This window comes from Rattus norvegicus, chromosome 15, assembly GCF_021556685.1.
Source record: "Rattus norvegicus strain SHRSP/BbbUtx chromosome 15, alternate assembly SHRSP_T2T, whole genome shotgun sequence".
Taxonomy (NCBI): domain Eukaryota; kingdom Metazoa; phylum Chordata; class Mammalia; order Rodentia; family Muridae; genus Rattus; species Rattus norvegicus.
The window spans coordinates 24,010,950-24,024,403 of NC_141548.1; the positions used below are offsets into that span (position 1 = coordinate 24,010,950).

Consider the following 13,454-nt stretch of genomic DNA (forward strand, 5'->3'; position numbering starts at 1 on the left):
CTAAAGCCTACCAGTGACACAGTGAATGAACCTCACTGTTCTCCAAAAATCATCTGGAAATGCATCTAATTTGGGGGAAAAAAATAAAGTTTCAACTAATCATAAAGAAGATTCAAAATAAGAGGAAGTTTCTTAAAAGTTATAAGTGCTGTCTGTCGAGAGAACACTTAGACAAACAAGAATAGTAATATAAAATCCCAGGAAACCTCCGTGCATTTAAACCTTGGCCAAATCTCTCGCGGTCCATAGTCCTTATGAACGAGAGAGGAAAATGAGGAGTGGCTGTGCTATAATTAGGGTTTAGAAGCAAACGACCGGTTGGGCCACACTCTCGGCACGTCTTCAGTGGCCAGCAGGTAACCAGGCGGCTGCACGAAGGAGTCCAGGAGGTGCTGCAGACCACAAGACAGTCTGTACGCTTTTCTCTGTGACACGGCCTGGCCCTCCTCCTCACTCTTCCCTTCCCCCAGCTCCACACTATCACCTAATCTCCAGACGGTAGCATCTCTCCCCAGGCTGGGGAAGGGTAATTCCACTAAAGAACAGAACAGTACAGGAACTCCTTGGAGTAAACAGCAGCACACATCCACATACACCCTGATTATTAGGGAATCTCTACAAATTAGCTGTCTTATCATTTGCTGAGGAAACCTGTAAATTACATATGGTAGATTCAATGCCTTCGCCCTCACTCTAAGGATGCTTGTGAAAGCACGCAAGCACATGTGTGCCTCACAAGCAGCAGGCAAGCTCATATGCAGGGGCGGCTTCAAGCTGACCTCTGAGCTGGCTGCTTGAGAACGCAAACCATGGCACTTAGACAGCACATGTCCCAGGAACTTGGCAATCGGTGAGAGGATGACGGTGGGGGTGTGCCAGCAGAGGATGAGAATTCTATCAAATGATAACGGTGATGGCCGGGGGGTCAAAACTCTTCAACAGTACTTTTAGGAAACAGACAATATAATAATTCACTTCTAAAAATGACAGCAGTGTGTTTTATTATGCTGGGTTGAGCGGGTTTGAGAAACAGCTGTTTGTCGCCTTTAAAACAGTGCACGGCAAAGCATCTTCATTTCAGAGTTTTATTGTGTTGCACTGAAGGAACAGCGGGGCGGTTACACAGTTCTCTCATTCGTTTTTTGAAAATCTAAAGTACTTGCAAATTCTTAATACCTTGACCACTGGATTAGAACAGTAAGCATTAATATAACCGATTTCTTAGATAATAATGTCTTACAAATAAAAACCCATTTAGAATAGCTTTAAGTGCATTCTTTACAGGTAACTCGGCATGTGTATTAGCACTTAGGCTTAAGAATTACAGCAAGTGTATTACTCTGACGGAGTGAGGGAGACCCCTCTCATGCAATACATAGGGAGAATATTCAAGTCGACAGGGAACGAGATCCCACTCTTCCTACAGCTGTGTCCATGTATAATCATCTACGGTGATAAGCAGGAAACCTACGATGCTTCCCACGCGTCAGATACACACTTTCAGTTCACCAGAAGCACCTCATTATCTACGGCTAATTTATATTTAGATGGCATTTCAATAAAACCAGAATGAGCCCAACAAGTCCTCTAAACAAAGCTTCCAACAGACTGAGGGCAGCCTGTAATTAATGCAATCACTCGGAGGGTTATGGCTGTTCCTTAAGAGTGCAAGTTCAACCTGTCAACACCAGAGGTAATCATTTTATATTAATTTATACGTAATTCCATTTAAATTCTTTATCCAAGTAGAACATATGAAAACAGTCTTTCCACAAGCAAAAAATGTGGAAACATTTAAAAAATAAGAAGTCATTTTTTAAAGTAACTGATCAGATTCCATAGGCTACTCTTGGAAACAGGACCTTGCTGGATAGAATCCCTTCATTGGTGGCGTTTTGCATGCACTTAACTGGACCGGTTCTTCTGTGTGGTTCTAAGAGCTCACCAAAACATAGATCATGCTGAAACAAAGAGAGAAGCTGTTAATTCAAATACTCCTCTTTACAACAAGCCAAAACTCATAGAGCCGCTTTACACGGCCACCTCACGCATGGTATCAGCGTCACAGGAAGACCGCTGACAGTGTGATTTCAACTAGCGTGGATGTCTGCCTGTTGCCCCTAGTTCTTTTCCAGTTTTAGCAAGCAGAATAGTGCAGCCCAACACTCAGTGAGAACCAGAGCTCACAGAAGCAATTCAACACCACCCAGGAGCAGCACATAATCACAGGAGGGAGTATCTCTGGAGATGTGGTCCATGCGGCAGCTGTTAGATCCTCTGTGGGCATGAAGTCACTCAGCTCTCCAAGCAGCCTCGGGAGGCCGGAGCTGCCACTGGTCCCATTTTATGCAAGGGAATGGTCAAAGGAGGACGTCCCAATCATAGTCTACTGAACAGCTCTGGGCAACAGAAATGGGGACAGCAAAAGGTGTACAACCCACGAGGGGCAGTAAACATATGATTTAGACACACAAGTACCCAGGGGCATTCTACATCAACGGTGCACAAACACTGGGAGGAGTCAGGAGAGGAAATGTAACCAAAACACAGTGCGTGAAATTCTCAGAAAATTTAAAAGAAAAACATTTTTTAAAGAGAGGCACAGAGGACAGTGCAAAGTGCATACTCTTATCTCAACATGAAGCTCGGAGAAGAGCACACACGGACAATTTTAAAACTAGAAAAGCTTCGTGCCTTCATGTCCTGGTGAACATTCCCCACAAGTGTGTGTCTCCAGTGCAAGCATTCATACAGGCTTGCTCTTTCAGAGTCTATTTTAAATGCCTACTACATCCCAGCAGTGCCTAGAAGTTAGCTAAAAAAAAAAAAAAAAAATAAGAACACGAGAATCGGGTGAAAAACAGGGAGAACTTCACCATTCACCATCTGTTCACACAGCTGGATGGTGCAGCCTTAAAGGCGAGCGTCACAACCAAAAAGATGAGCCTACTAACTACACCTATGCATCTCTAGGTGCACATAAGACAATTCACGACACTGACTTCATTTGTCCTTGTCTATAATGGAAGCCAGGACGATAGAGGCCAATGAATAGAGCGTCACAGATAATAAACGTAAACTAATAGAGGCTTAATTATTTCAACTTAAAATAGCTCATTTCTAATATTTTTATTATTTTATGTGTCTGGGTGTTTTGCCTGCATGTTTGTCTGTGCACCACGTGTGTGCAGTGCCCTCACAGGCCAGAAGAAGGCATCGAATCCTATGACCCTCCATGTGGGTTGTTCGTTGGGAAGCAGCTGCCAGCTGAGCCAACCCTCCTGCCCCAGTGTAACTAAGTTAGAAGGAGAGCTCTGCAGATGCTCACACAGTTTAAAGAGACATTCTTACGGCATCTTACAGGGTTGCATTCTAGTCTGCTGTTGCTTTGATGTGCTTGACATAGGGTACTCTGAAGCAAAAGTCAAAAGAAGTACAAAATTGTCCCAGGCTGCCTTCAAGCTCCTGGGTCTTCCTGACTTGACCCTGAGCAATCGTCTTCTAGCTTCACCACGCTCATCTGAATACTCTTCAGTTGCTGTCCATCAGGCAGTCTCCTGCCTCTGCCGCTTAGTCCCAGTGTGCTACTTGCTGGCCAGACATATGCCCTTTAGGGGGCCTGCTGGCACCCTGCCACCACTTCCCCCATTGAAGACACCAAGTTACTCTGCAAGGTGCTCAAGTCTGTACACGGCTAGGCACCAAGCCTAGTCACGCCTTCACTTCACGTTTCAAACTTACCCGTATAGGTAGTAAAAAAACGCTAGAAGGTAAAAAGCTAGTTTGCACCATCCTTCCTTCTGACAGTAGGCTAGAATGTCTGCATTCATGATGGTCGTCGGGTCATAGAGGCCAGGGCCGCTCATCACTGGTCTACTCATATACCTGAAACAGACACGGTCATTAGCATATGGGAAGGGGCAGGGCCTCCAGGTGGGGAGGAGTCTTTCTTCTCTAGCATTTGCTACAGGGCTCCAGCACAGGGCACATCACTGCTTGCAGATACAAGCTTATTTTTACCGTCTTAATCCTAAAACTAAAGACCATAAGCATGGGACAGCCATACAGATCACATATGGTCTCTTAGGTTTCAGAAACCCAGTAAAAACAGAGAACTCAGGTGTTTTCTTTCAGATTTACTTTATGTGTCTGAGTGTGTAGCCTGCATGTATGCATGTACACCATGTACATGCAGTGCCCACAGAGGCCAAAAGAGGGCATGAGCTCCTCTGAAACTAGAGTTACAGACCGTTGTAGGCCACCATGTGGGTGCTAGGAACTGAACCCAGGTCTTCTAGAAGAACAGCCAGCTCTCCAGCCCGAGGCATTTTAACACTTATCTCAACATAACTTCACAGGCCTGGAAGGAGCGGGCCCTTTGTTCCATCCACAAGCTTTGCATCCCTCCCCTTTCTACCTCTAACGTGAGTAGTTTTTCTGAAAAGGTTCATTCAGATACAGACATAATAGCAAAATATTCTTTCACATATTTCCTAACAGAGAGATATGAGATTCTGACATATCCACTTGAAACAAAGCTTTCAATTTATGGGGAGTGAGAGAAAAAACTCTATGAGGGTCAGACGCTAACTATGTAAGCCTATGTAATTTGGTTCTCATCTATAACATAGCTAAATGCTTTAAAAACTATAAAGTGAGCATGAAGAAGACACACTGTACATCTTGATCTATATGAAGTTTAAAATGTGCAAAAGGCCTGGGGGTAACAACTTGATATTGGGTGCAGAAAGTATTCTGAGAGCTAGAAGTGCTATATCTTAATCTGTGTGAATTTCCATGTACATGTGTGCCCTTCACATGGATTCACTTGGATATAAATTCACTTGGCTGTACACATCAGACTTGTGTGTGGAAATGTGACTGAGGTCTTTTGGGGAATCACAAAGTCCTATAAGGGCTCTGAGAGTTCCCTGCTTACTGACCTGAGCTGAGTCAATGCAAAATAACTTTCAATCCTCATGAAGACACATAATATCAAAGATAACTGTATCAGCCACAGCAAAACTAAAATTCAATGAAGGCAATATTTTAAGTATATTTAAATATTACCTCCAAATATGGTATGCCAAAAGGGGCATATTGAGGCCCAGGGTAAGCCACTCTGCTGCACAGAGAAACATGACACAGAAGAAAGCATGGATGAGGTACTCTGGAAGCACAAGCTGGAAGGAAACACAGGCCATTATCACAGTGCTCAGCGGACAGCCGCTCATCTGCAAGGCAATGACAACCCAGCGTCCACTGTTTCTTAGACTCCCAAATCAAAGGTGCTGCTGAGTGTCTGTTATCTCCACATTTGGCTTTTACCAGAAGTATGATTATAAGCAAGCTGGCCAGAGGATAAGAAGCTTCCACTAGAAAAGTAAGACAAGAAATTTAAAACTCAAATTCTTAGAGCAGCAAATTGAATTGCGATTATCACCCAGATTGTTCAATTACTTGTAGGTAAAGTAGAATGCTTTTATTTCCATCACTCAGTAAAAATGACTCAGAACTGAAATAACCTGAGCACATGCAACATGATAAAAAAAATCCATGAAACAATCTCCCATTTGTAAGTTCGTGTGTTTTAAGCCTTGAACAAAACCAAGAATGCTACATGTACAATATTTAGTGAGTCACATCACTTTCCCACAAGTTGTTCAATGGAAAGCCAGCCAGCCAACATCTCAGCACAGCTGGGGCAGACACTGAGGCACACAATGAGAGAGACACACTTTCTGCAATGTAGGAGGGAAAAGTCGCAACTTGTAACCATGTAAGGAACTGCCAGGTTCCAGAGCCCCCATTATTACACTGCCTTTGGGTTCCCCTATGCCTGCCTGGTCACAAAATGCTACATGGCAGAAGACCAGCAGAGCCTCAAAACTCAAAAGAAAACAAGCCTTTCGATAAGTAGTGAGGGAAAATTAATTCAAATGACATACATGCATTAATAAGATGAAGACTTAATAATGACTTGTTTTAAATCATCTTTATCCTAAATGATTCAGCGTGATCTAACGAGTTGTTAAATAAAACATCAAAACTGTTGGATGACAACTCTAGCCCAAATCCTTAAGTCACAGATGCAAAGCCCAATTCATCAACTGGTTTCACACCAGGTAAACCAGTGTGAACCAGGTCCTTCTGAGAGAAGGCCATGGCTGCAGAAGAAATGAAACCGCCCTGCACGCTCAAGCCTCGTCTAAAGCTCCCAAACTACCTCTCCAGTGGCAAGCCACGGCCAACTGACTTTCCCCAGCGCCAGAATCAAACCCATGGTCACACATTCTAGCCAGCACTCTTCCACTGCACTTACCCCAGCCCCGTATCAACTTTTAATGAACATTATTTTAGAGAAAATCCTAGCAGAGCCAACTAAGTCACTAACAGATATTTTCTACAAAGTTAAGCAATGTAAAAATGAAGATAAGCTCCACTATACAGATATAAATATATGTGATACAGACATGTATGATTTAATTTAACGTCAAATTTTTATCAAAAGGACATCACTGAAACTCTAACTACAACCAGAACAGACCAAGAAGAGAATGCACCACAATCCCCACCGGAACTGCCTTCATAACATCCGTTTAAATGACAGTACTCTGCTTTAACTCTGACAGACCTACTTCAGCTCGAAAGCCTGAGACCTGACGAAATTAATTGCTTTGCAATTGCACGCAGATTGAGGTGACGGGAAAAACTTGAGAATCACACTGTCCCAACACTCCTAATTTGTCCTTAGAGAAAGCGCTAGCTACCACAGGCCCTGCAGCTTCTACCCCTCCTGCTCCTCAAAAATGTCCAGAAACACTATGTGCTTCTCACCAAAATCAGAACCTCTCTTTTCTTTCTTTCTTTTTTCCCCAGAGACAGGGTGGCCTTGGCTGTTGGTTGTCCTAGAACTTTGACAGTTGGCGAAGCTGGCCTTGAACTCATAGATATTCAGATATTCACCTGCCTCTGCCTCCCAAGTGCTAGGATTAAAGGCATACACCACCACATCTGGCTAAAAACCAGAGCTTTTCAATCATTCAATTACCACAAAACTCATTCTACTTACAACCCAAAGGTCATATAAAGCCTAGTACCTAGAAAAAAAAAAAAGTACCTCATGCAAAACATGACTGAAATGATTAGTACTGAAACATGAAAAACTATATTCCCTTATTAAGTTTACATTTTTAAAAAGAGTACTTGTCTTCCCCCATACTTTGGCAGAACTGTAAAAACAAATTTCAATAGGGAAAACTGTCAGATGCACTGCTGTTCAGCCAATCATCGGCACCCTACCCAAATCGCAGCTCATGGCGCTGGAACAATGGTCTCCTCTCCTCAAGCATTTGTCTTTTCTCAGTATGAATTTCTTTCCACTGAGAAAAGCCAGAAATCACACACTATTTGCCACAATTAAATGCCTCCCTCTTAAAGTTAAATTAATTAGGAAAACATGGTTTAAATGTCAAAAATCAGGCTGTCTAGCTTATAACTATGGTCTCTGCCTTAACCTCTCTGACATTAGCCATGGAGAGTACCTGGACCTCACAGAGCAACTCAACCAAGTGTCCTACTCATGGGAATAACAAGTCAGGGACCTGAACAAAAGACTCCGGGGAAGCCACTTCTGTGCAGAGCATTGCATCCAGAGAAGTGCTCATTTGATAACAGCTGTAACCTCATCACTTCAATATTTGACACAATAAACTGCCGGAGAACACAAAACACTATTAACAATCTTAAAAGATCCCAGCTTCCAGACTTCTTGACAACTGGTTTTAACTACCAGGGCAAAGACGTTCTACAACGCACACCTGTTACTTTCCAACCAGGTTTAACTTCCTACGAAAGCAGGGAAAGAAGTATATTGAAACTTGTAGTTGGTCCTACATAGTCTTACTGTAAAAGGTGTCTACGTTTACCTGGGAAACAAGGATAAAGTAGCGAGCTAGCTTTTGAGGGCTTTGCCAAATCAGAGCCTGAGGATGCAAGGAACCTGGTCTCCTCCCTGTCCTGCTGTAGCTTTGAGGAGCAGCTGCTGCTTTCTAATCTGCTGCTTTCTTCACAAGCAACTCTTTAGCTACTGACCAGTCGGGCAAAATCAAACCTACAGACCAGAGAAGAATCTTCCTTCAGATGCCAAATATGTATTTAATATCAACCCGAAACACAATGGAGCCACATTCTTGACAAATCTATCACAGGCCAAGGTAAGACAGACCTGTTTTAGAAATCTGAGGTAGATACAATATACTAGGAATAACCACATAGACACTTGCAGTTCCCGCCAGACGCATAACCAAAGTTGAAGCTAGATATGGCAGCTAAGTCCACACTACAGTCCGTGTGTCCAAGCCACAGGCTGAGAATGATTTCCCCACTGTGAATGTCCCTTTAGATTGACTAACTTTCAAACGCTGGGCTAAGGAATTTAATACAGATGTGCCTATGGCTATAACATGAGAAAAAGCATAAGCATTTAACAGCTTTCCCTACTTGACTGGGCCAGCAAGCAAACGTTTGCATAGAATGTGAAGTTTCATGAAATCATAACCGTCAACAGGCATATGAAGGGTATGAAGGGGCACACTGAGCAGAACGATACAGAGACGAATGCCCTCGCCCTCCCCCCAGATGATGACTAAAAAGCAGTACACACCTTTAGGGCAATTTTGACTCTTTTAATCTTTTTGACCTTTTCAACTGTCTTTGGCCGACAATGTAAAAAGCAGATTGGAAGAATGTTAGTACGACAGCTGACAAGATCTCTGGCAGATTAATAACAGAACAGTCAAGGGCGACAGGAAAGAGAACTTCATTCTGCCTACTTCAAAACATTCGGACACATCATGCTACCGAGAATACTGGCCTTTTTTTTTAAGTTATTAAAAAGTTAAAAGCAAATAGGTCTTTAAGATCTAAAGATGAGAGAGCGATGTCATAACTTACAGGATTCAGGGTATTACACTGGTCTATAGGGTTCTTGTAATCGGTCTTCAGCTCATCAAATGCTATGATCTAAAATAAAGTTGCAACAGTTAGGACCACTCACTTTAACAGAAAGCAGCAACAAGCCCGCCCCAACCATCAAAACATCACTAAAAGTGTAACAACATTTCAGCCCCAATTTACACAGTAACTTGACTGTGCTATTTAAAAAAATTAAAAAAGGTTAAAAAGAATGACAATCAGATTAAGCCCTGAAGACATGTTGTCACAACTCCACCATTGCCTACATCCTGAGGTCTGCACCCACTGTGACCTTAAACTGCCATTTACCCAATGTTTCCAGGCAAGCTGCTTTTCCTATGTGACATGAGCTTTCCCTACTCATGTGGCTATTTATGCAAGGTTTCCCTCATCCTGAAAGCCCTCCTTCCTGTACCTGTCCTTCTGTTGCTGTTCCCCATCTTCTTTGGGCAGAACTTCCTGTATACCTGTCTGCATCTCCTTTTGTAAGTGGCCAGTATGGCCAGTATGGCCTCTACTCTATCTGCATGCATGTTCGTCTGCCCCAGTGCAGTGTGCGGCCTCGGGGAGAGAGACCATTTGTAATGGTCTGTGCAGCCTTCTCCCTTGGCTCGGTACTCTGGGACGCTAGAGTGGACTCAAACAATTCAATTTATGCCCAACTACAAGCACTGATAAAGCAGAGTTTGCCCATGCTTCTAGGAGAACACAATTTTAAACCTACGTGTCTCAATACCCTTACACACACCTTCAAGGTTAAAATGAGCCAAAGGTGGGGATCCATACCCTGTGGCATTAATTCAGGTGTCAGGGGTCAAAGCGGACCTGCTTCAGTTGGTGTCATCAGCCACACCTCTCTCTTAGAGGTGTGCTGCCACAGAACTCCTCACTATCATGACCAATAGCTACCTATTCCTAGCTTTCCCTGGGCTCGCCTCTCAGTTAAAGTTCTTGGTTTCAGAAGAGCACAGGCTTCTCTTAATCTCTAGAAGTGTGTAAGATACACACCGTCTAACCCTCTGTGCTAAAGCCTCTAAACAGAGATAGGAAATAAAAAATAACTGAATATTAAAATGTAACATCCAAAGAGGTGAGGAGATAGAGAGGGGGTGGGAGGAGAAGGAGAAAGAAAAAGAAACGGAGGGAAATGATACAATTACATTTTAATTTTTACAATGTAAAAAAAAAATAATTACTTGAAAAACTAAAACTAAAAAAATAAAGGGTCTGAGGAAATCCCAGGATTCCTTCAAGAGCAGGGATGGGGCCTGAAATGATCTTTTACTGACACTTATAGCTCCCACATGAGGGAGGAGAAGCACAGAGAACGCCAAGGCGCAGGAAAGCCCCCTGCGTCCATGTGACTTTTAAGCATAACCGCCTATTATTTCCAGGACTACAAAAAATAAAACCACCTCAGGTTAAAAACATATTTAAAAAAGTGACATTCACAGCAGCAAAGATCTTATTCTGCGCGTTACTATGGCTCAGGACCTAAGATCCTAACGTGCAGCACTTCACTGAATGAATGGGAGCTTTAAAAAAAGAAAACACTTGTCTAACAGTGTTAAATGCACAGAGCTCAACAAAAAGGATTCCCTTTGACGCCGATTTCTACCGCGATAAATGTTAAAAGTGTAAGTGTGCAGTTTGGAGGAGATGGGCTTTGATCAGTTCTGAATATTAACAGGCAGCTACATCACACTGTGTGGGATACATTCCTAAGTCTACCTTAGTAACAAATTCAAGACAAGGCTCACGACTGCAGTACTTGTATTTAGCAGGTAATTCTGACTCAAATACATAGCGAATTACCACGCAGCCATCTTTGAAGGCATGGCTTCATGTAACTCAGAGTTCAGGACTTCCAGAGATCCTGTCACCGTGTCCCCAGTGCTGGGATCACATTCACACCCCATGCCCGGTTTATGTGGCGAGATTTATGCAGTACTAAGACGTGTGGGGTTTTGTGCATGTTAGGAAGGTACTTTGCCAAGAGAGCACATCCCTCGTCAAAACTAACTTTTTTTTTTGGTTCTTTTTTTCGGAGCTGGGGACCGAACCCAGGGCCTTGCGCTTCCTAGGCAAGCGCTCTACCACTGAGCTAAATCCCCAACCCCAAAACTAACTTTTAAGAACAGTTTCTTTCAGTCGGTTCCTAGGGACCTTCTGAGTAAAAAGATTGCTGAATGGGTTTCTAATAATGTAAAGGCATGCATTTAAAATTATTTCCCCAAAAGCTCTGTAATTATCTGAAATAAATCCAAAAGCTCTCCTCTAATCTGTGGTACAACTTTCTTTAAGCCTATAACAGGACTTAAAATTATCTATTTCACCTAGACACATTCCTTTCTAATAAAATTACCCACTTTTTTTAAAATTGCAGGTGTTTCTTAAACTAAACACTGAATGTGGAAAGTGTGGGAAAACGCCCAAATCTCTTCCATCCCAGAGGACATTTATAAAAAGAGCAAATGACTCAAAGCTACTTTTACAGATGGAAAGGAGCGGGACACTTTAGCTTCATCAGAAACAAAGGTGGAGCCAGCTCACATTCCTGAGCTATCTATCTTGCTGTTCTTCCACCAAAGAGCAGAAGATGCTCTCCCAACCTCTGACTGCAACTAGTGAGCGTCCTGAAGTAGCAGTTATTTCTGACCTGGTGAACACCGGACCTCGGCATTCCCCATCCACAGGCAGTCAGTCTCTAAAGACAATCACACTGCTTGGCAAGAGGGACCCAGGGTATATATCGCTGTATTTCTGCGACTTCTGCAACCTGTTAATCTGCTGCCATTTAATCACGCACAGGATGGTGATGAAACCTGATTTAGTATTTACACGAGGTTGAACCCGCCCCATCATTCAAATTATGCCATTATTCCAGAAAGTACTGGGAGGGTGGAAACAAATGAGCTCAACTTTTGATGATTGCTGATCTCCAGAGAGCTTTCAGTGGTGCTAAGCAGTAGAGACACTCAAATTCTCTGTTTCAAATAGAACTGTCACCAGGGACAGAGCACAGTAAGAATGTGTGTCCACCCTGCAACGATATGAGGACCCGAAGGTTTCTGTGGATTTTTCAAAATCAAAACTCCCTCTACTAAATCAAGGACCCAGGCCACAGGGGTGGATTGAAAAAATCCTGAAGAGCTCTCGCGATCCAAGTATGACTTAAGGGAAAAACTTGGAGATGTGGCCAACGAAGTAATCAATCCAAGCTGCCTCGAAGTTCACTAGGAACTCGTCACCGAACCACGGTGTTCTACTAGAAAATCGCGCATCGAGTGCTGCAAAGCAGCGTTGGAAATGCAACAACTATCCGATCTTGGCCATGCTCTGAGGAAGGCTTAAAAGGCAATCGGTAATTCAAGGATAAATATTAGGAAAACTTCACGTCGTTCGGTGCGCACTGGGCATCCTCCCCGATGGGGGACGCGGACAACCCAACCGCGCGGGCCCGGCGTAGCCACGGCGCCGCCCGCCTGCCCGCCCCGCCCAGCCCTGCTCGCGAATAGCGGAGCGCGGCCTGGGCCCGCACGCGGCGGCGTGGACACCGGGACCCCGCACGCCAGGCCCTCCGGAGCCCTGGCCCGGGAGCGCGCAGCCCCGCGTCCACGGCCCAAGCAGCCTAGCCACGTCCTGGCGCGCGCCGGCAGCCGGGGCCCCGCGCAGCCGCGGGCCCGGAGCTGCAAAATGCTACGCCGTCGCTCGCCCTCTTTCCCCCTGCCCAGGCTACTCACGTGCCAGATGGCGAAGAAGATGAGCGCGGCGGTGAGCAGCAGCGCCAGCATATAGCAGAAGGCCGCGAAAGTGAACGCCATGGCCGGGGAGGAGCTGCCGGGCGCGCCGGGGCCAGCGGAGAAAGGCGGCGCACGGCCCTCTGGGTAAAACCATTCACTTCCCCCGGCCTCAGCCTCCACCTTCGCCTCGGCCTCCTCCCGGCGCGCCTGCGCAGAGGGCCGCCTATACGAGCGCCCCCTGATGGTCAGAGTTTACGTGGCCCTTCTGTTGTCCGCACAGTTGATTTCGTCCTTCATTCTGTAGTTTGCTCTTTGAATAGGCATTAAATGAATGTCTCGTTTGTTCCAGAGACTTGTCTTGTGTTTGAACTGCAAAAGTAGATTTTAAAAGTGCCTGTATTGAAAGGATTTAATCTACTGCCAGAAACGAGGGACTAACTAATGCTGTTATAACCCTGTAAACTGGAACCTGTGCGTGCTATGAAAGGTCAAAGAAGGGCACCCAGCCCTCCTGGAAGCTAATCTCAGGCTTCTATGATAAGTGCAGGAGAAGAGAAGAGAGTGCTGGTGATAGAGGAAAGTGGCTGGAATAAGCAAAGGGCAGAGTTGGAAAGGGGAAAAAGAAGAGGAAATCCTTGTGTCTTAGGAGCAACCAGCAATGGATCAGTAAGAGGAACTTGGGTGCCAGAGCACTAAGACTTCAAACAGACAGCAAATTATGCTCAGTTCAGGAGC

At 44.5% G+C, this 13,454-nt stretch overlaps 1 protein-coding gene across 1 annotated transcript; it reads right to left on the bottom strand.

The window, feature by feature from the left end:
• Positions 1–1,071: 1,071 nt before the first annotated feature.
• Cnih1 (cornichon family member 1) lies at positions 1,072–12,830 on the bottom strand. Its single transcript, NM_001106029.2, is given in 5 exon segments — positions 1,072–1,961; positions 3,742–3,885; positions 5,071–5,183; positions 8,956–9,024; positions 12,720–12,830. Coding segments are annotated over 5 exon segments (435 nt in total). The 5' UTR covers positions 12,801–12,830; the 3' UTR covers positions 1,072–1,933.
• Between the last annotated feature and the right edge of the window lie 624 nt (positions 12,831–13,454).